This window comes from Zonotrichia albicollis, chromosome 1 (assembly GCF_047830755.1).
Source record: "Zonotrichia albicollis isolate bZonAlb1 chromosome 1, bZonAlb1.hap1, whole genome shotgun sequence".
Lineage (NCBI taxonomy): Eukaryota > Metazoa > Chordata > Aves > Passeriformes > Passerellidae > Zonotrichia > Zonotrichia albicollis.
The window spans coordinates 154861718-154885090 of NC_133819.1; the positions used below are offsets into that span (position 1 = coordinate 154861718).

The following is a 23373-nucleotide window of genomic DNA, read 5'->3' on the forward strand; positions in this document are numbered from 1 at the left end:
AATGCAATGTCCCCAAGGAGCCACCACGGTGACAATGACAGTGTGGTGGAAGTGCGGTGACAATGTGGTGACAATGCAGTGACAATGCGCTGTCCCCTGTGGTGGCCCTGTGTGTCCCCTCCTCCTGCAGCCAATAAAAGGCTGTGACCCCAAACCTGCCTTGGGGACACTTGGGGACATCGGGGGGGATTTGGGGACATCAGAACCGAGTTTGGGGACATTGGGGTCAAATCTGGGGACACTGGGGGACACTGGGACCGGATTTGGGGACATTTGGGACACTGGGGCTGAGTTTGGGGGCACCAGAGGAGATTTGGGGACACTTGGGGACATTTGGGGGGGATTTGGGGACATTGGGGTCAAATCTGGGGACACTTGGGGACACTGGGACCGGATTTGGGGACATTGGGGACACTGGGGCTGAGTTTGGGGGCATTGGGGTCAAATCTGGGGACGTTGGGGACATTTGGGGACACTGGGGCTGAGTTTGGGGGCACCAGAGGAGATTTGGGGACACTGGGGCTCAATTTGGGGACATGGGAGGGGATTTGGGGACAATGGGGATGGATTTGGGGACGTTGGGGACAATGGGGATGGATTTGGGGACATTGGGGACATTTTGGGACGCCAGAACTGAATCTGGTGGCATCTGAGGGGGTTTGGGGACATCGGGTCTGAATGTGGGGACAATGGGTCTGAATTCAGGGACATCTGAGGGGGTTTGGGGACATTTGGGGACATCGGGGTCAAATCTGGGGACAATGGGGACACTGAGGCTGAATTTGGGGACATTTGAAGTGATTTGGGGACATTGGGGGGGATTTGGGGACATTGGGGGGATTTGGGGACACCTGAGAGGATTTGGGGACATCGGGGCTGAATTTGGGGACATCAGAGGGGATCTGGGGACACCTGAACCGAGTTTGGGGACATTTAGAGGGATTTGGGGACATTGGGGTCACACTTGGGGACATTGGGGACAAATTTGGGGACACTGAGACTGAATTTGGGGACATTTGAGGTGATTTGGGGACATCTGAGGACATTGGGGTGAAATTTGGGGACACCTGAGGGGATTTGGGGACACTGGGGATGAATTTGGGGACATCGGGGGGGATTTGGGATCACCAGAACCGAGATTGGGGACATTTGAGGGGATTTGGGGACATTGGGGATAAATTTGGGGACACTGGGACTGAGTTTGGGGACATTGGGGTGAAATCTGGGGACATTGGGGACATTTGTGGACATTGGGGCTGAATTTGGGGACATCAGAGGGGATTTGGGGACTCCAGAACCGAGTTTGGGGACATTTAGAGGGATTTGGGGACATCAGGGTCAAATCTGGGGACGTTGGGGACATTTGGGGACACTGAGGCTGAATTTGGGGACATTTGAGGTGATTTGGGGACATCCGGGGACATTGGGGTGAAATTTGGGGACACCTGAGGGGATTTGGGGACATTGAGGTGAATTTGGGGACATTGGGGGGGATTTGGGGACACCAGAACCGAGATTGGGGACATTTGAGGGGATTTGGGGACATTGGGGTCACACTTGGGGACAAATTTCGGGACACCTGAGGGGATTTGGGGACATCAGGGGCATTTGGGGACATTGGGGTCAAATCTGGGGACATTTGGGGACAATAGGGATGAGTTTGGGGACATTGGGACCGGATTTGGGGACATTTGGGGGGGGTTGGGGACATTTGGGGGGGGTTGGGGACATTTGGGCTGAATTTGGGGACATTGGGGGAGGTTTGGGGGACACTGGAGGGATTTGGGGACATTGGGGGGGATTTGGGGACACTGGAGTCGAATTTGGGGACATTGAGGACATTTGGGGCTGAATTTGGGGACATTGGGGGGGGTTCTGGGGACACGGAAGGGATTTGGGGACATTGGGGTCGAATTTGGGGACATTTGGGGACTCTGAAGCTCAATTCGGGGACATCGGGGGACATTTGGGGACACCAGAACCGAATTTGGGGACACTGGGGCCGGGTTTGGTGACATCTGGGGACGCTGGGGGGGATTTGGGGACATTTGGGCCAGATTTGGGGGGACATTTGGGGCTTTGGGGACACTTGCTGACACTTGGTGACATTTGGGGACACTGGCGGGGATTTGGGGATATTTGGGGGATTTTGGGGACATTTTGGGGGATTTTGGGGACATTTGGGGACAAACGTGGTGACGCCGCCGCCGCCGTTCCCCTCCGGCCCCGCCAGGGGGCGCCACCACCGCGGCTCTCCCAGGCCACGCCCCCCCTCCCCGCGCAGCCAATCATATTTTAGAGGCGTGGTCTCGTGAGTGCATTGCCGTCCCCTAGAGTGGGCGTGGCCTGGAGTGGGCGTGGCCTCCGCACCCGGAAGCGGCGCCGGGCGCGTCCCGGTGAGCGCCGAGCGGGGGGGGGGGGGGGCGGCGGAATTTGGGGAAATTTTGGGAATTTTGGGGGAAATTTGGGGGAAAATTTTGGGAAAATTTGGGATGCGGGAGGAGGAGGAGGATGAGGAGGATGAAGGGAGGGAAATTCCCAGAAAACTCCGCGGCCTGGGCGGGACCTCCCCATCCCCCCCCCCCCTCAGGGACCTCCCTGTCCCTCCCTTCGCCATTCCCGGAGGGAAAAATCCAAATTTTGGGAATTTTGGGATCCGAACCCGCCAGGATGGGAATCTTTGGGATCAGGAACCCCCCCGGGATGGGAATTTTCGGGATCGGGACCCCCCCGGGTGGGAATCGCTCCCCAAAAATCCCCTCGGGAATCATTTCCCAAAAATTGGGGAGATTTCCCCAAAAATTCCTTCGGGAATAAATCCCAAAAAAATCCCCCAGGAAACCCCGGGAATGTCCTCGGACAAGGGCAGGGAATGAGCCTGGAAAAGTCTGGAATGTCAGAGCCAGGATGGGATTTTTTTCCTTGAAAATTCCAATTTTTTATTCCATTTTTTAATTCCCTTTTTTTTGTTTTTTTTTTTCCCCAAATCCGAGGATTTTTTTTCCTTCCCGGTTTTTCCGTGCCCTGGAAAAAAAAAAAAAAAATTCGGATTTTGGGGCCAAAGATTTGGGACAAGGCCCTGGATGGAGTTTGGGGTTGGATTTAGTGGGACAGCGAAATTCCAGAGGGGGGGAGGGAAAAATGGGATTGGGAATTCCAGAAAAAAATGGGATTGGGAATTCCAGAAAAAAAAAAAAAATTGGGAATTCCAGAAAAAAAAATGGGATTGGGAATTCCAGAAAAAAAAAATTGGGATTTGAATTCCATTAAAAAAAAAATGGGATTGAGATTCCAGAGGGAAAAAATAAAATAAATTTGGGATTGGGATTGGGAATTCCATAAAAAAAAATTTGGTATTTGAATTCCATTAAAAAAAAAAAAAAAAAAAAGGGATTGGGATTCCAGAGGGAAAAAATAAAATAAATTTGTGTTTGGGAATTCCATAAAAAAAAAATTTGGGATTTGAATTCCATTAAAAAAAAAAAAATGGGATTGGGATTCCAGAGGGAAAAAAAAAAAAAAATTTGGGATTGGGATTGGGAATTCCAGAAAAAAAATTGGGATTTGAATTCCATTTAAAAAAATGGGATTGGGATTCCAGAGGGAAAAAATGAAATAAATTTGGGATTGGGATTGGGAATTCCACAAAAAAAAATTGGGATTTGAATTCCATTTAAAAAAAATGGGATTGGGATTCCAGAGGGAAAAAATAAAATAAATTTGGGATTGGGAGTTCCATAAAAAAAAATTTGGGATTTGAATTCCATAAAAAAAAAAAAAAATGGGATTGGGATTCCAGAGGGAAAAAAAATGAAATAAATTGGGGATTGGGAATTCCATAAAAAAATTTGGGATTTGAATTCCATTTAAAAAAATGGGATTGGGATTCCAGAGGGACAAAAATAAAATAAATTTGGGATTGGGATTGGGAATTCCATAAAAAAAATTTGGGATTTGAATTCCATAAAAAAAAAAATGGGATTGGGATTCCAGAGGGAAAAAAAATAAAATAAATTTGGGATTGAGATTGGGAATTCCATAAAAAATAAATTTGGGATTTGAATTCCATAAAAAAAAAAAGGGATTGGGATTCTAGAGGGAAAAAAGTAAAATAAATTGGGGATTGGGATTGGGAGTTCCATAAAAAAAATTTGGGATTTGAATTTCATTTAAAAAAAAATGGGATTGGGATTCCAGAGGGAAAAAAATAAAATAAATTTGGGATTGGGAATTCCATAAAAAGAAATTTGGGATTTGAATTCTAAAAAAAAAAAAAATGGGATTGGGATTCCAGAGGGAAAAAATAAAATAAATTTGGGATTGGGATTGGGAATTCCAGAAAAAAAATTGGGATTTGAATTCCATAAAAAAATATGTGATTGGGATTCCACAGGGAAAAAATAAAATAAATTTGGGATTGGAAATTCCATAAAAAAAATTTGGGATTTGAATTCCATTAAAAAAAAAAAATGGGATTGGGATTCCAGAGGGAAAAAAATGAAATAAATTGGGGATTGGGATTGGGAATTCCATAAAAAAAATTTGGGGATTTGAATTCCATAAAAAAAAAAAAATGGGATTGGGATTGCAGAGGGAAAAAATAAAATAAATTTGGGATTGGGAATTCCATAAAAAAAAATTTGGGATTTGAATTCCATATTAAAAAAAAATGGGATTGGGATTCCAGAGGGAAAAAATAAAAAAAAATTGGGGTTTGGGATTGGGAATTCCATAAAAAAAAAAAAAATTGGGATTTGAATTCCATAAAAAAAAAAAAAGGGATTGGGATTCCAGGGGGAAAAAAATAAAATAAATTGGGGATTGGGATTGGGAATTCCATAAAAAAAAAATTTGGGATTTGAATTCCATTAAAAAAAATGGGATTGGGATTCCAGAGGGGAAAAAAATAAAATAAATTGGGGATTGGGATTGCAGAGGGGAATTCAAAAACCCCCAGGATTGGAATTTCTGAAAAATCTGGGATTTGGATTCCAGACAAGGGGAAAAAACGATTTAAAAAACCCAATTCCAATCAAATTGGAAAAAAAAAAGGAAAAAATGGGGAAAAATAGGAAAAAATAGGAAAAAAATCTGAGATTGGGATTCGAGAAAAATCTGGGAATGGGATTCCGGAGGGGGAGAAAAAATGATTTTAAAAACCCAATTCCAATCAAATTGAGGAAAAAAAATGGTAAAAAATGGGAAAAAAAAAATCTGGGATTGGGATTCTGGAGGGCAGGGAAAAATGATTTAAAAAACCCCAATTCCAATCAAACTGGGGGGAAAAAAATGGGAAAAAATGGGGGAAAATGGGAAAAAATGGGAAAAAAAAATCTGGGATTGGGATTCCGGAGGGAAATAAAAATGGGATTGGGGTTCCGGAGGGGGGGGAAAATGATTTAAAAAACCCAATTCCAATCAAATTGGGGAAAAAAAAATTGGAAAAAAATGGGAAAAAAAAATCTGGGATTGGGATTCTGGAGGGGGGGAAAAAAACAATTTAAAAAACCCCAATTCCAATCAAATTGGAATTCCGGAATGGGAAAAAATGAGAAAAAATGGGAAAAAATAGGAAAAAAAAATCTGGGATTGGGATTTTAGAAAAATCTGGGATTGGGAATCTGGAGGGAAATAAAAATGGGATTGGGGTTCCGGAGGGGGAGAAAAAATGATTCAAAAAACCCAATTCCAATCAAATTGGGGAAAAAAAAAGGGAAAAAATGGGAAAAAAAATCTGGGATTGGGATTCTGGAGGGGGGGGGGGAAAACGATTTAAAAAACCCCAATTCCAATCAAATTAAAAAAAAAAAATGGGAAAAGAAAAAATAGGAAAAAAAAATCTGGGATTGAGATTCAAGAAAAATCTGGGATTGGGGATTTCTGGGAATTTTTTTGGGATTCCTGGGAATTTTTTTTTTGGGATTTTGGAACTTTTCCCCCTTTCTTTTCAGGAGCCTGAGGAAGAGGAGGAGGAGGAGGAGGAATCCCGGGATGAGGCCGCATCCCATGGAAGCTTCCGGAATTCCGGGGATTTTCCTGGACTGGCTGCGCACGGAATTCCCGTCGGGAGCGCGGAATTCCCAATAATTCCCAGCGGGATCCGAGGATCCCCGTTGGATTCAGAAAATTCCCAATAATTCCCACCGGGATCCGAGAATTCCCACCTGGAACCAGAAAATTCCCACCTGGATCCCAGAAAATTCCTGCAGAATTCCTGCTTGGATCTGAGAATTCCCAACCGGAGCAGAAAATTCCCACCTGGATCCCAGAATTCCCAAGGAATTCCCACCAGGATCAGAGAATTCCTACAAAATTCCCAGTGGGGTCCAAGATTCCCATTAAATTCCCCGTGGGATCACAGAATTCCCGCCTGGAACCAGAGAATTCCCATTGGGATCTGCAGCAGAGAATTCCTACAAAAATTCCCACTGGGATCAGAGAATTCCCATTGAATTCCCAGTAGGGATCAGAGAATTCCCGTTGGGATCAGAGAATTCCCTCCTGGAGCAGAAAAATTCCCAGCTGGATCCCAGAATTCCCATTGAATTCCCACCTGGAGTAGAAAATTCCTACAAAATTCCCACTGGGAGCGCAGAATTCCCACCTGGATCTGAGAAATTCCCACCTGGAGCAGAGAATTCCCAGTGGGATCTGACCCTTCCCACCGAATTCCCAGCGGAATCACAGAATTCCCAAGGAATTCCCACCAGGAACAGAGAATTCCCAAGGAATTCCCACCGGGATCAGAAAATTCCCACTGGAAGCAGAGAATTCCCAAGGAATTCCCTCCAGGATCCCGGAACTCCTGCCTGGATCCCAGATTTCCCACCGGGATCGCAGAATTCCCACTGGGATCAGAGAATTCCCAAGGAACTCCCGCTAAGATTTCAGAATTCCCACCAGGATCACAAAATTCCCACAGAATTCCCACCCAGAACCAGAGAATTCCCTCAGAATTCCCAGCTGGATCAGAGGATTCCCGCAGAATTCCCAAGGAATTCCCAGTGGAATACCAGGATTCCCACTGGAACCAGAGGATTCCCTCCAGGATCCCAGAATTCCCACCTGGATCCCAGAATTCCCGCTTAATTCCCACCTGGATCGGAGGATTCCCACCAGAATTCCCACAGAATTCCTGCAGAATTCCCGCAGCATTAATTCCTAACTGGATCAAAGAATTCCCACCAGAATTCCCAAGGAATTCCCACCTGGATCAGAGAATTCCCGCAGAATTCCTGCAGGATTCATTCCCAGCTGGATCGGAGCGTTCCCACAGAATTCCCACAGAATTTCTGCAGAATTCCCGCAGCATTCATTCCCAGCTGGATCAAAGAATTCCCACCAGAATTCCCAAGGAATTCCCACCTGGATCGGAGAATTCCCGCCAGAATTCCCAAGGAATTCCCACCTGGAGCAGAGAATTCCCAGCATTAATTCCCGCAGAATTTCCGCAGAATTCCCACAGAATTCCCAGCTGGATCGGAGCGTTCCTGCCAGAATTCCCAAGGAATTCCCGCCAGAATTCCCACAGCAGTAATTCCCACCTGGAGCAGAGAATTCCCAGCATTAATTCCTGCAGAATTCCCGCAGCATTAATTCCCACCTGGATCAGAGGATTCCCACTGAATTCCCACAGAATTCCTGCAGAATTAATTCCCAGCTGGATCAAAGAATTCCCGCCAGAATTCCCAAGGAATTCCCACCTGGATCAGAGAATTCCTGCAGAATTCCCGCAGGATTCATTCCCAGCTGGATCGGAGCGTTCCCAGCAGAATTCCCACAGAATTCCCACCAGAATTCCCAGAGAATTCCCAGCTGGATCGGAGGATTCCTGCAGAATTCCCGCAGAATTCCCACCTGGATCAGAGGATTCCCACCAGAATTCCCACAGAATTCCTGCAGAATTCCCAAGGAATTCCAATCAGAATTCCCACCAGAATTCCCACCAGAATTCTTGCAGAATTCCTAGAGAATTAATTTCCAGCTGGATCAAAGAATTCCCACCAGAATTCCCGCAGAATTCCCACCTGGATCGGAGGATTCCCAGCATTAATTCCCACAGAATTCCCAGCATTCCTTCTTTCATTCCCTCGTTGATTCCCAGCTGGATCACAGCGTTCCCACTGAATTCCCACCAGAATTCCCGCAGGATTCCCGCAGCATTCCCACGTGGATCGGAGCATTCCTGCAGAATTCCCGCAGAATTCCCACGTGGATCAGAGAATTCCCACCTGGAGCAGAGAATTCCCTGCAGAACCAAGGAATTCCCGCAGAATCCCCACCTGGATCAGAGGATTCCCTGCAGAATTCCCACCAGAATTCCCACAGAATTCCCACCAGAATTCCCACAGCATTCCCAAGGAATTCCCACCTGGAGCAGAGGATTCCCAGCATTAATTCCCGCAGAATTCCTGCAGAATTCCAGCAGAATTCCCAGCTGGATCAGAGAATTCCCACCAGAATTCCTGCAGAATTCCCACCAGAATTCCCACAGGATTCCCAGCTGGATCAGAGGATTCTCACCAGCACTCCTGCGGAATTCCCACGTGAACCAGAGAATTCCTGCAGGATTCCCACCTAGATCAGAGAATTCCCACCGGAATTCCCAGAGAATTTCCGCAGAATTCCCACCTGGAGCAGAGAATTCCCAGCATTAATTCCCGCAGAATTCCCAGAGAATTAATTCCCAGCTGGATCAGAAATTCCCACCAGAATTCCCAGCTGGAGCAGAAGATTCCCAGCATTAATTCCCAGCAGAATTCCCAGCATTAATTCCCGCAGGATTCCCGCAGAATTCCCACCAGAATTCCTGCAGAATTCCCACCTGGATCAGAGGATTCCCAGCATTAATTCTTGCAGAATTCCCGCAGAATTCCCACAGAATTCCTGCAGGATTCCCACAGCATTCCCAAGGAATTCCCACCAGAATTCCCGCAGAATTCCCAGGATTCCCTCATTCCCCGATTCATTCCCAGCTGGATCTCTGGGTCCCCGTTGGGCTCCCGGGCCCGGGGGCTCCGCGCTCGCGCTCCATGATGGAGACCCGGCTCCGACGTGAGTCACAATTCCCAAAAATTCCCAACAATTCCCAAATTCCCAAAAATTCCCACATTCCCCAAAATTCCCACATTTCCTGCCCCAGGTTTGCCTGGAAAATCGGGAATTCCCACGTTTCCAGTCTGGTTTTCCAGCAGAGATTGGAAAATCCCAAATTTCCAGCCCCAAATTTTCCTGAATTTCCAACAGATTGGAAAAAAAAATTGGAAAAAAGGGGCAAAAGAAATGGGGGGAAATTAGGAGAAAAAAGAGGAGAAAAGGGAAAAAATGGGAAAAGAATTGAGGAATGTGGAGGGAAACTGTAGGGTAAAAATTAGGGGGAAAAAGGGGGAAAATTAGGAAAAAAAAGGGGCAAAAAAAGAGGGAAAACAATGGGGAAAAATGGAAAAAATTGGGAGAAACATGGGAAAGGTGGGGGAAGAAGGGAAAAAATAAAAAAGGAAAAAATGTGGGGATGAAAGGGAAAAGAACAGGAAAAAAATGGGCAAAAGGGGCAAAAAAAATGTAGGAAAATTGGGAAAAAAAGTGGAAAAAAGTGAAAAAATTGGAAAAAAGGGGCAAAAAAAAAGGGCGGAAAATTAGGAGAAAAAGGGAAAAATGGGAAAAGAATTGGGGAATGTGGAGGGAAACCATAGGGAAAAATTAGGGGAAAAAAAGGGGGAAAGTTAGGAAAAAAAAGGGGAAAAAAAAGAGGGAAAACAATGGGGAAAAATGGAAAAAAATTGGGAAAAAAATGGGAAAAGTGGGGGAAAAAGGGAAAAAATAAAAAAAAGGAAAAAAAAGTGGGGATAAAAGGGAAAAGAAAGGGGAAAAATGGGCAAAAGGGACAAAATAAAAAAAAATGGGAAAATTGGGAAAAAAATAGGGAAAAGGGGAGGAGAAGGGATAAAAGGAAGAATTCTTGGGAAAAAAGAGAAAATGGGGGTAAAATATGGGGAGAGGAAAGGGAAAAAAGTTGGAAAAAGGGAGAAAAAGGGGCAAAAAAAGAGGGGGAAAATTAGGAGAAAAAAAGGGGAGGAAAAGGGAAAAAATGGGAAAAGAATTGGGGAATATGGAGGGAAACCATAGGGAAAAATTGGGGGAAAAAAAGGAGAAAAATTAGGAAAAAAAAGGGGCAAAAAAAGAGGGAAAACAATGGGGAAAAATGGAAAAAAATTGGGAAAACCATGAGAAAGGTGGGGGAAGAAGGGAAAAAATAAAAAAAGGAAAAAATGTGGGGGTGAAAGGGAAAAGAAAGGGAAAAAAATGGATAAAAGGGGCAAAATTAAAAAAGTGGGAAAATTGGGAAAAAAGTGGAAAAAAAAGTGGAAAAAAGTGAAAAAATTGGAAAAAAGGGGCAAAAGAAATGGGAGGAAATTAGGAGAAAAAAGGGGAGAAAAGGGAAAAAATGGGAAAAGAATTGGGGAATGTGGAGGGAAACTGTAGGGACAAATTGGGGGGAAAAAAGGGGAAAAATTAGGAAAAAAAAGGGGCAAAAAAAAGAGGGAAAACAATGGGGAAAAATGGAAGAAATTGGGAGAAACATGGGAAAAGTGGGGGAAGAAGGGAAAAAATAAAAAAAGGAAAAAATGTGGGGATGAAAGGGAAAAAATGGATAAAAGGGACAAAATTAAAAAAAATGGGAAAATTGGGAAAAAAGTGGGAAAAAAAGTGGAAAAAAGTGAAAAATTGGAAAAAAGGGGCAAAAGAAATGGGGGAAAATTAGGAGAAAAAGGGAAAAAATGAGAAAAGAATTGAGGAATGTGGAGGGAAACCGTAGGGAAAAAATTAGGGGGAAAAAAGGGGGAAAATTAGGAAAAAAAAGGGGGAAAAAAAGAGGGAAAACAATGGGGAAAAATGGAAAAAAATTGGGAAAAAAATGGGGAAAGTGGGGGAAGAAGGGAAAAAACAAAAAAAGGAAAAAATGTGGGGATGAAAGGGAAAAAAATGGATAAAAGGGACAAAATAAAAAAAAATGGGAAAATTGGGAAAAAAGTGGGAAAAAAGTGGAAAAAAGTGAAAAATTGGAAAAAAGGGGCAAAAGAAATGGGGGAAAATTAGGAGAAAAAGGGAAAAAATGAGAAAAGAATTGAGGAATGTGGAGGGAAACCGTAGGGAAAAAATTAGGGGGAAAAAAGGGGGAAAATTAGGAAAAAAAAGGGGGAAAAAAAGAGGGAAAACAATGGGGAAAAATGGAAAAAAATTGGGAAAAAAATGGGGAAAGTGGGGGAAGAAGGGAAAAAACAAAAAAAGGAAAAAATGTGGGGATGAAAGGGAAAAAAATGGATAAAAGGGACAAAATAAAAAAAAATGGGAAAATTGGGAAAAAAGTGGGAAAAAAAGTGGAAAAAAGTGAAAAATTGGAAAAAAGGGGCAAAAGAAATGGGGGAAAATTAGGAGAAAAAGGGAAAAAATGAGAAAAGAATTGAGGAATGTGGAGGGAAACCGTAGGGAAAAAATTAGGGGGAAAAAAGGGGGAAAATTAGGAAAAAAAAGGGGGAAAAAAAGAGGGAAAACAATGGGGAAAAATGGAAATAATTGGGAGAAACATGGGAAAAGTGGGGGAAGAAGGGAAATAATAAAAAAAGGAAAAATGTGGGGATAAAAGGGAAAAGAAAGGGAAAAAAATGGGCAAAAGGGACAAAATAAAAAAATTGGGAAAATTGGGAAAAAATAGGAAAAAAGGGGAGGGGAAGGGATAAAAGGAAGAATTCTTGGGAAAAAAGAGGAAATGGGGGTAAAATATGGGGAGAGGAAAGGGGAAAAAGTTGGAAAAAGGGAGAAAAAGGGGCAAAAAAAAAGGGGGAAAATTGGGAGAAAAAAGGGGAGGAAAAGGGAAAAAAATGGGAAAAGAATTGGGGAATATGGAGGGAAACCGTAGGGTAAAAATTAGGGGAAAAAAAGGGGGAAAATTAGGAAAAAAAAGGGGCAAAAGAAAGAGGAAAAACGGGGAAAATAATGGGGAAAAATTGAAAAAATTGGGGAAAAAGTTGGAAAAAGGGGCAAAAAAAGGGGGAAAATTAGGAGAAAAAAGGAGCAAAAAAAAAGAGGAAAAACGGGAAACTAATGGGGAAAAATTGAAAAAATTGGGGAAAAAGTTGGAAAAAGGGGCAAAAAAAAGGGGGGAAAATTAGGAGAAAAAAGGGGAAAAAATGGGAAAAATGGGAAAAGAATTGGGGAATGTGGAAGGAAACCGTAGGGAAAAATTGGGGGGAAAAGGGGGAAAATTAGGAAAAAAAATGGGTAAAAAAAAGAGGGAAAATAGTGTGGAGAAATGGAAAAAATTGGGAAAAGTGGGAGAAGAAGGGAAAAAGTAAAAAAAAAAAGGAAAAAATGTGGGGATAAAAGGGAAAAGAAAGGGAAAAATGGATAAAAGGGACAAAATAAAAAAAAATTGGGAAAATTGGGAAAAAAGTGGAAAAAATTGGCAAAAAAAGTGGAAAAAATTGGAAAAAAAGGGGCAAAAGAAATGGGGGAAAATTAGGAGAAAAAGGGAAAAAATGGGAAAAGAATTGGGGAATATGGAGGGAAACCGTAGGGAAAAAAATTAGGGGAAAAAAAGGGGGAAAATTAAGGAGAAAAAGGGGCAAAAAAAGAGGGAAAACAATGGGGAAAAATAGAAAAAAAATTGGGAAAACCATGAGAAAGGTGGGGGAAGAAGCGAAAAAATTATAAAAGGAAAAAATGTGGGGATGAAAGGGAAAAGAAAGGGGAAAAAATGGGCAAAAGGGACAAAAAAAAGTAGAAAAATTGGTGAGACAATTGGGAAAAAAATTGGAAAAAAAGTGGAAAAAAGTGGGAAAAAAGAGGAAAAACGGGGAAAATAATGGGGGGAAAATGGAAAAAATTGGGAAAAACATGGGAAAAGCGGGGGAAGAAAGGAAAAAATAAAAAAAGGAAAAAAATGTGGGGATGAAAGGGAAAAGAAAGGGAAAAAAATGGGTAAAAGGGACAAAATAAAAAAGGTGGGAAAATTGGGAAAAAAGTGGAAAAAAGTGAAAAAATTGGAAAAAAGGGGCAAAAGAAATGGGGGAAAATTAGGAGAAAAAGGGAAAAAAATGGGAAAAGAATTGGGGAATGTGGAGGGAAACCGTAGGGGAAAAATTAGGGGAAAAAAAGGGGGAAAATTAGGGAAAAAAAGGGGCAAAAAAAAGAGGAAAAACAATGGGAAAAAATGGAAATAATTGGGAGAAACATGGGAAAAGTGGGGGAAGAAGGGAAAAAATAAAAAAAGGAAAAAATGTGGGGATGAAAGGGAAAAGAAAGGGGAAAAAATGGGCAAAAGAGACAAAAAAAGTAGGAAAATTGGTGAGAAAATTGGGAAAAAAAGTGGGAAAAAGAGGAAAAACGGGGAAAATAATGGGGGAAAAATGGAAAAAATTGGGAAAAACATGGGAAAAGCGGGGGAAGAAAGGAAAAAATAAAAAAAGGAAAAAATGTGGGGATGAAAGGGAAAAGAAAGGGAAAAAAATGGGTAAAAGGGACAAAAAAAAAGTAGGAAAATTGGGAAAAAAGTGGAAAAAATTGGCAAAAAATGGGGGGAAAAAGTGGGAAAAATTGGCAAAAAATGTGGGAAAAAAGTGGAAAAAATTGGCAAAAAATGGGGAAAACTCGGGGAAAAAAGGAGAAAAGTTGGGGAGCTTTCAGGTGCTGATTTGCTGCCTTTCTGGAACGTTCCAGGGCTGGCGCTGGCGCTGCTGGAGGCGAGCGCGGAGCCTCAGCCCGAGGTGCAGCAGCAGCTGAGGGAGGCCCTGAGCGGCCTCGGGGCCGCTGATCCTGAGGAGCTGCTGAAGGTCTGCGGGGACTTCCTGAGGAACCACGACAAGGTGGGGAATTCGGGGATTTTTTGGGATTTTTTGGGATTTTTCTGGGAATTTTTGGGGATTTTTTAGAATTTTTGGGGATTTTTTGGTAATTTCGTTGAGGGCCTGAGCGGCCTCGGGGCCGCTGATCCCGAGGAGCTCCTGCAGGTCTGCGGGGAGTTCCTGAGGAACCACGACAAGGTGGGGAATTCAGGGATTTTTGGGGATTTTTTGGGATTTTTTGGGAATTTTTGGGGATTTTTTAGGAATTTTTTGGGATTTTTTGTGAATTTCTGTGAGGGCCTGAGCGGCCTCGGAGCCACCGAGCCCTCAGAGCTCCTGCAGTGCTGTGGGGAGAGCCTGAGGGTGCAGCACAAGGTGGGGATTTCTGGGGCTTTTTGGGGAATTTTCTAGGAATTCTGGGCATTTGAGGGTTTTTTTGGAGGTTTTTGGGGATTTTTTAGGATTTTTTTGGGAATTTTTGGGGATTTTTTGTGAATTTCTGTGAGGGCCTGAGCGGCCTCGGGGCTGCTGATCCCGAGAAGCTGCTGCAGGTCTGCGGGGAGTTCCTGAGGAGCCACGACAAGGTGGGGAATTCGGGGATTTCTGGGGATTTTTTGGGATTTTTTTTGGGGGATTTTTTAGGAATTTTTTGGGGATTTTTTGGGGATTTCTGTGAGGGCCTGAGCGGCCTCGGAGCCGCCGAGCCCTCAGAGCTCCTGCAGTGCTGTGGGGAGTTCCTGAGGAACCACGACAAGGTGGGGAATTCGGGGATTTTTGGGGATTTTTTGGGATTTTTTGGGGATTTTTCTGGGAATTTTTGGGGATTTTTTGGGAATTTTTGGGGATTTTTTGGTAATTTCTGTGAGGGCCTGAGCGGCCTCGGGGCTGCTGATCCTGAGGAGCTGCTGCAGGTCTGCGGGGACTTCCTGAGGAACCATGACAAGGTGGGGAATTTGGGGGTTTTTGGGGATTTTCTGGGAATTTTTGGGGATTTTTTAGGAATTTTTGGGGTTTTTTTGTAAATTTCTGTGAGGGCCTGAGCGGCCTCGGAGCCACCGAGCCCTCAGAGCTCCTGCAGTGCTGTGGGGAGAGCCTGAGGGTGCAGCACAAGGTGGGGACTTTTGGGGCTTTTTGGGGCTTTTTGGGGATTTTTTGTGAATTTTTGGGGATTTTTTGGGAATTTTTTGGGATTTTTTGGGAATTTTCGTGAGGGCCTGAGCGGCCTCGGAGCTGCTGATCCTGAGGAGCTGCTGCAGGTCTGCGGGGACTTCCTGAGGAACCACGACAAGGTGGGGAATTCAGGGATTTTTGGGGATTTTTTGGGATTTTTCTGGGAATTTTTGGGGATTTTTTAGGAATTTTTGGGGATTTTCGTGAGGGCCTGAGTGGCCTGGGAGCCACCGAGCCCTCAGAGCTCCTGCAGAGCTGTGGGGAGTTCCTGAGGAACCACGACAAGGTGGGGAATTCGGGGATTTTTGGGGATTTTTGGGGATTTTTGGGAATTTTTGGGGATTTTTTAGGGAATTTTTGGGGATTTTTTGTGAATTTCTGTGAGGGCCTGAGCGGCCTCGGAGCCGCCGAGCCCTCAGAGCTCCTGTAGTGCTGTGGGGAGAGCCTGAGGCACCACGACAAGGTGGGGAATTGGGGAATTTTGGGGTGTTTTTTGGGGATTTTTTGGGATTTCTTAGGATTTTTTGGGGATTTTTTGGGATTTTTTGGGGAATTTTTTGGGAATTTTTGGGGATTTTTTTGGGAATTTCTGTGAGGGCCTGGGCGGCCTCGGGGCTGCTGATCCCGAGGAGCTGCTGCAGGTCTGCGGGGACTTCCTGAGGAACCACGACAAGGTGGGGAATTCAGGGATTTTTGGGGATTTTTTGGGAATTTTTTGGGATTTTTTAGGGATTTTTTAGGAATTTTTGGGGATTTTTTTGTGAATTTCTGTGAGGGCCTGAGCGGCCTTGGAGCCACCGAGCCCTCAGAGCTCCTGCAGTGCTGTGGGGAGAGCCTGAGGGTGCAGCACAAGGTGGGGAATTCGGGGATTTTTGGGGATTTTTTGGGGATTTTTTGGAATTTTTGGGGATTTTTTAGGAATTTTTGGGGATTTTTTTGTGAATTTCTATGAGGGCCTGAGTGGCCTCGGGGCTGCTGATCCCGAGGAGCTGCTGCAGGTCTGCGGGGAGTTCCTGAGGAACCACGACAAGGTCGGGATTTTGGGGATGTTTTGGGATTTTTTTAGGGATTTTTTGGGATTTTTTTTGGGGTTTTTTTTGTGAATTTCTGTGAGGGCCTGAGCGGCCTCAGAGCTGCCGAGCCCTCAGAGCTCCTGCAGTGCTGTGGGTAGAGCCTGAGGGTGCAGCACAAGGTGGGGATTTTTGGGGCTTTTTTGGGAATTTTCTAGGAATTCTGGGGATTTGAGGGATTTTCTGGGAATTTTCTGGTAATTCTGGGGGTTTTTGGGGAATTTTTTGGGAATTTTTGGGAGTTTTTTGAGGCCCTGAGGGGCCTGGGAGCCGCCGAGCCCTCAGAGCTCCTGCAGTGCTGTGGGGAGAGCCTGAGGGGGCATCCCAAAGTGGGGATTTTTGGGGATTTTGGGGGATTTTTGGGGAATTCTGGAGATTTTTTGGAATTATTGGGGTATTTGGGGAATTTTCTGGGAATTTTGTGGGAAATTTGGGGGATTTTTTTGGGAATTTTTGGGATTTTGGGTGTCTTCTTGCAATTTTTTTGGAAATTTAATGGGAATTTTCTGGGAAATTCGGGGGGATTTTGGGGGATTTTTCTTGGGATTTGTAAAAATATTTGTGAGTTTTCTGGGACCTTTTTGGGATTTTTTTTTTTTGAGATTGGTTTTTTTTTTTTTTTTTTTTTTTAATTTTCCAGGAATTTTCTGGGGATTTTTTCAGAATTTTTGGGGGACTTTCTGTGAAATTCTGGGGAGAAACTTGGGGATTTTGGGGAATTTTCTGGGAAATTTTGGGGGATTTTTTGATGAGTGTTTGAGGATTTTTGGGGTTTTATGGGGAATGTTTTGGGATTTTTCTAGGAATTTTCTCGGGGATTTTCTAGAGTTGTTTGGTAATTTTGGGGGGATTTTTGGGGGATTTTGGGGGATTTTTGGGGGATTTTGGGAGATTTTTGGGGGATTTTTGGGGGATTTTGGGGGATTTTGGGGATTTTTGGGGGGATTTTTGGGGGATTTTGGGGGATTTTGGGGATTTTTGGGGGGATTTTGGGGGATTTTTGGGGGATTTTTGGGGGATTTTTTGGGGATTTTTGGGGGGATTTTGGGGATTTTTGGGGGATTTTTTGGGGATTTTTGGGGATTTTTTGGGGATTTTTGGGGGGATTTTGGGGGATTTTTGAGGAATTTTGGGGGATTTTTGGGAGATTTTTGGGGGATTTTGGGGGATTTTGGGGGATTTTTGGGGGATTTTTGGGGAGATTTTTGGGGGGATTTTTGGGGGCATTTTTGGGGGATTTTTGGGGGGATTTTTGGGGGATTTTTGAGGGATTTTTGAGGGATTTTTGGGGGATTTTGGGGGGATTTTTTGGGGGAGTTTTGGGGGATTTTGGGGGGGATTTTGGGGGGATTTTTGCGGGGAGTTTTGGGGGATTTTTGGGGGAGTTTTGAGGGATTTTTGGGGATTTTTTTGGAATTTTTAGGGGGATTTTTGGGGGATTTTTGGGGGATTTTGAGCATTCCCAGGAGGCCCTGAGTGGTCTTAAATCTGCCAGTCCTGAGAGTCGGGATTTTTGGGGATTTCTCTTATTTTTGGGGATTTCTCTTATTTTTTGTGAATTGCATCTCCCCCCCCGACCCCAAACCCCTCAAACCTCTGTGGATCCCGTCCCAAATTCCCAATTTTTTGGATTTTTTGGGATTCCAGCTGCCGGCGCCGCAGCGGGCGCTGATTTTGGGCTCGATGGGCGCCGTGGTTCGGAGCCACCTCGGGGAGCTGGGCAGGGGCGCGGCCAACGATGCCATCGGACTGGGGGCAATGGAGATCAGCAGGGCCAGGGTGAGGAATTCCTGAAATTCCCAAAAATCCCAAATTCCCAATCCCAACGATGCCATCGAACTGGGGCAATGGAGATCAGCAGGGCCAGGGTGAGAAAAATTCCCAAAAATTCCCCAAATTCCAAATTCCCAATCCCAACGATGCCATCGGCCTGGGGGCACAGGAGATCAGCAGGGCCAGGGTGAGAAAAATTCCCAAAAATTCCCTAATCCCCAAATTCCCAATCCCAACGATGCCATCAGCCTGGGGGCACAGGAGATCAGCAGGGCCAGGGTGAGAAAAATTCCCAAAAATTCCCAAATTCCCAAATTCCCAATCCCAACGATGCCATCGGCCTGGGGGCACAGGAGATCAGCAGGGCCAGGGTGAGAAATTCCCAAAATTCCCAAAAATTCCAAATTCCCAATCCCAACGACGCCATCGCCCTGGGGGCACAGGAGATCAGCAGGGCTAAGGTGAGAAAATTCCCAAAATTCCCAAATTCCCAAATTCCCATCCCACCGACGCCATCACCCTGGGGGCACAGGAGATCAGCAGGGCCAGGGTGAGAAATTCCCAAAAATTCCTAAATTCCAAATTCCCAAATTCCCAATCCCAACGATGCCATCGGCCTGGGGGCAATGGAGATCAGCAGGGCCAGGGTGAGAAAAATTCCCAAAAATTCCCAAATTCCCAAATTCCCAATCCCAACGATGCCATCGGCCTGGGGGCACAGGAGATCAGCAGGGCCAGGGTGAGAAAAATTCCCAAAAATTCCCAAATTCCCAAATTCCCAATCCAACGATGCCATCGGCCTGGGGGCAATGGAGATCAGCAGGGCCAGGGTGAGAATTCCCAAAATTCCCAAAAATTCCCAAATTCCCAATCCCAACGACGCCATCGCCCTGGGGGCACAGGAGATCAGCAGGGCCAGGGTGAGAAAAATTCCTGAAATTCCCAAAAAATTCCCAAATCCCCAAATTCCCAATCCCAACGATGCCATCGCCCTGGGGGCACAGGAGATCAGCAGGGCCAGGGTGAGAAAAATTCCTGAATTCCCAAAAAATTCCCACAAATTCCAAAAATTCCCAAATCTCAAATCCCAAAATTCCAAAATTCCCAAAATCTCAAAATCCCTAAATTCCCAAATCCCCAAATTCCCAATCCCAACGATGCCATCGCCCTGGGGGCAATGGAGATCAGCAGGGCCAGGGTGAGAAAAATTCCCAAATTCCCCAAAAATGCCCTAAATTCCCCAAAATTCCCATTTCAAATGCCCAAAATTCCCAAATCCCCAAATTCCAATCCCAACGATGCCATCGCCCTGGGGGCACAGGAGATCAGCAGGGCCAGGGTGAGAAAAATTCCCAAAATTCCAAATTCCCAAAATTCCCAAATTCCCAATCCCAACGACGCCATTGCCCTGGGGGCGCAGGAGATCAGCAGGGCCGGGGTGAGAAATTCACAAAAATTCCCCAAAATTCCCAAATTCCCAAATCCCAAAATTCCCAAAATTCCCAAATTCTTTAATTCCCAAAATCCCTAAATTCCCAAATTCCCTAATCCCAAAATTCCCAAATTCCCAATCCCAACGATGCATCAGCCTGGGGGCACAGGAGATCAGCAGGGCCAGGGTGAGAAATTCCTGAAATTCCCAAATTCCCAAAATCCCAAAATCCCGAATTCCCAAATTCCCAATCCAACAATGCCATCACCCTGGGGGCAATGGAGATCAGCAGGGCCAGGGTGAGAAAAATTCCCGAAATTCCCAAAAATTCCCAAATTCCCAATCCCAACGATGCCATCGGCCTGGGGGCAATGGAGATCAGCAGGGCCAGGGTGAGAAAAATTCCCAAAATTCCCAAATTCCCAAATTCCCAATCCCAACGATGCCATCGGCCTCTGGGGGCAATGGAGATCAGCAGGGCCAGGGTGAGAAAAATTCCCAAAATTCCCAAATTCCCAAATTCCCCAAATTCCAAATCCCAAAATTCCCAAATTCCTTAATTTCCAAAATCCCTAAATTCCCAAATTCCCTAATCCCAAAATCCCCAAATTCCCAATCCAACGACGCCATCGGACTGGGGGCACAGGAGATCAGCAGGGCCAGGGTGAGAAATTCCCAAAAATTCCCAAAAATTCCCAAATTCCCAATCCCAATGATGCCATCGGCCTGGGGGCACAGGTGATCAGCAGGGCTAAGGTGAGAAAAATTCCCAAAATTCCCAAAAAATTCCCAAAATTCCCAAATTCCCAAATTCCAATCCAACGACGCCATTGCCCTGGGGGCGCAGGAGATCAGCAGGGCCGGGGTGAGAAATTCACAAAAATTCCCCAAAATTCCCAAATTCCCAAATCCCAAAATTTCCAAAATTCCCAAATTCTTTAATTCCCAAAATCCCTAAATTCCCAAATTCCCTAATCCCAAAATTCCCAAATTCCCAATCCAACGATGCCATCAGCCTGGGGGCACAGGAGATCAGCAGGGCCAGGGTGAGAAATTCCTGAAATTCCCAAATTCCCAAAATCCCAAAATCCCTAAATTCCCAAATCCCAAAATTCCCAAATCCCAACGACGCCATCGCCCTGGGGGCACACGAGATCAGCAGGGCCAGGGTGAGAAATTCCCAAAATTCCCAAAAATTCCCAAAATTCCCAAAATTCCAAATCTCAAATCCCAAAATTCCCAAAATTCCCAAAATATCAAAATCCCTAAATTCCCAAATCCCCAAATTCCCAATCCCAACGATGCCATCAGCCTGGGGGCACAGGAGATCAGCAGGGCCAGGGTGAGAAATTCCCAAATTCCCAAATTCCCAAAATTCCCAATCCCAACGATGCCATCGGCCTGGGGGCACAGGAGATCAGCAGGGCCAGGGTGAGAAAAATTCCCAAAATTCCCAAAATTCCCAAAAATTCCCAAATTCCCAATCCCAACGATGCCATCGCCCTGTGGGCACAGGAGATCAGCAGGGCTAAGGTGAGAAAAATTCCCGAAATTCCCAAATTCCCAATCCCAACGATGCCATCGCCCTGTGGGCACAGGAGATCAGCAGGGCCAGGGTGAGAAATCCCAAATTCCTGAAATTCCCGAAATTCCAAATCCTAAATTCCCCAAATTATCCCCATATTTTCCCCCTGTTTTTCCTTGAATTTTTCTGGTATTTTCCCTGAATTTTCCCTTGATTTTTTCCCCAGAATTTTCCCATATTTTCCCTGAATGTTTCCCAGAATTTTCCCGAGTTTTCACAAATTTCCCCAAATTTTTCCCTGAATTTTTCCCCAATTTTGCCCGAATTTTCCCATAATTTTCCCCGAATTTTCCCCAATATTTCCCCGAATTATCCCCATAATTTCCTCCAAGTTTCCCCATGTTTTCCTCATAATTCCCCCATAATTTCCCTGAATTTTCCCCAGAATTTTCCCCATAATTTCCCCATAATTTCCCCATAATTCCCCCGAAATTTCCCCATAATTCCCCCAAAATTCCCCCAAATTTTCACCATAATTCCCCATATTTCCCCAAATTTTCCCCATAATTTCCCCGCATTTTCCCCATAATTTCCCCAGATTTTCCCCAATATTCCCCCTATTTTTCCCCATATTTTCCCTGCATTTTCCCCTAATTTTCCCCAATATTCCCCCTATTTTTCCCGCATTTTCCCATAATTTCCCCGGATTTTCCCCAAATTTTCCCCATAATTTCCCCGAATTTTTCCCCATAATTCCCCCATAATTTCCTCCAATTATCCCTAAATTTTCCCCATGATTTCCCTGAAATTTCCCCGAATTTCCCCATAATTCCCCCACAATTTCCCCAAATTTTCCCCATAATTTCCGCATCATTCCCCCACAATTCCCGCAAATTTTCCCCACAATTCCCCATAATTCCCCCATAATTTCCCCAAATTTTCCCCACAATTCCCCCATAATTTCCCCCAAAATTCCCCCATAATTCCCCATAATTTCCCAAATTTTCCCCATAATTCCTCCATTATTTCCTCCAATTATCCCTAAATTTTCCCCATACTTTCCCCAAATTTTCCCCGCATTTTCCCCATAATTCCCCCATAATTCCTCTTAATTTTCCCCATAATTCCCCCAAATTTTCCCCATAATTCCCCTATAATTCCCCCGAATTTCCCCATAATTCCCCCATAATTTCCCCGAATTTTCTCCAAATTTTCCCATAATTTCCTCATAATTGCCCCACAATTCCCCAAATTTTCCCCACAATTCCCCATAATTTCCCCAAAATTCCCCATTATTTCCCCAACTTTTCCCCATAATTCCCCATAATTCCCTCGAATTTTCCCCAAATTTTCCCCATAATTCCCCATAATTTCCCTCCAATTATCCCTTAATTTTCCCCATAATTTCCCTGCATTTTCCCCAAATTTCCCCCATAATTTCCCTGAATTTTCCACGATTTTTCCCCATATTTTCCCACATTTTCCCATAATTGCCCCTAATTTTCCCCCTATTTTTCCCGTACTTTCCCCATACTTTCCCCAAATTTTCCCCATAATTTCCCCGTATTTCCCCCATAACTTCCCCAATTCTTCCCACATTTTCCCCATGTTTTCCCCTCATTTTCCCCATAATTTCCCCAGATTTTCCACGATTTTCCCCCTATTTTTCCCGTACTTTCCCCATACTTTCCCCAAATTTTCCCCACAATTCCCCCATATTTTCCCTGCCTTTCCCCAAATTTTCCCCGTATTTTCCCATAATTTCCCACGATTTTTCCCCTAATTTTCCCCAATATTCCCCCTATTTTTCCCGTACTTTCCCATAATTTCCCCATATTTTTCCCGTAATTTCCTCATAATTCCCCCACAATTTCCCCAAATTTTCCCCATAATTTCCGCATCATTCCCCCACAATTCCCGCAAATTTTCCCCACAATTCCCCCATAATTCCCCCATAATTTCCCCAAATTTTCCCCACAATTCCCCATAATTTCCCCAAAATTCCCCCATAATTCCCCCATAATTTCCCCAAATTTTTCCCCATAATTCCTCCATTATTTCCTCCAATTATCCCTAAATTTTCCCCATACTTTCCCAAATTTTCCCCGCATTTTCCCCATAATTCCCCCATAATTCCTCTAAATTTTCCCCACAATTCCCCCAAATTTTCCCCATAATTCCCCCATAATTCCCCCGAATTTCCCATAATTCCCCTATAATTTCCCCGAATTTTCTCCAAATTTCCCCATAATTTCCTCATAATTGCCCCACAATTCCCCCAAATTTCCCCACAATTCCCCATAATTTCCCCAAAATTCCCCATTATTTCCCCAACTTTTCCCCATAATTCCCCCATAATTCCCTCGAATTTCCCCCAAATCTTCCCCATAATTCCCCGAATTTTCCCCATAATTCCCCATAATTTCCCCAAATTTTCCCTGTATTTTCCCCATAATTTCCCACGATTTTTCCCCTAATTTTCCCCAATATTCCCCCTATTTTTCCGTACTTTCCCCATACTTTCCCCAAATTTTCCCCGCATTTTTCCTGCATTTTCCCCAA

At 44.4% G+C, this 23373-nt stretch overlaps 2 protein-coding genes across 2 annotated transcripts; both read left to right on the forward strand.

The window, feature by feature from the left end:
• The first annotated feature begins 2670 nt into the window (after positions 1–2670).
• On the forward strand, positions 2671–8657 carry LOC141726669 (uncharacterized). The gene is made up of 3 exons (XM_074531964.1): positions 2671–2734; positions 6616–7474; positions 7604–8657. Exons 1-3 carry the CDS (start codon positions 2671–2673, stop codon positions 8655–8657), a joined length of 1977 nt encoding a protein of 658 aa, XP_074388065.1.
• On the forward strand, positions 8157–17839 carry LOC141731794 (maestro heat-like repeat-containing protein family member 1; the record flags this gene model as incomplete). Its single annotated transcript, XM_074558545.1, is given in 3 exon segments — positions 8157–9054; positions 13717–13862; positions 17729–17839. Coding segments are annotated over 3 exon segments (279 nt in total), but the record flags the coding sequence as incomplete, so codon positions are not given.
• Positions 17840–23373: the final 5534 nt, after the last annotated feature.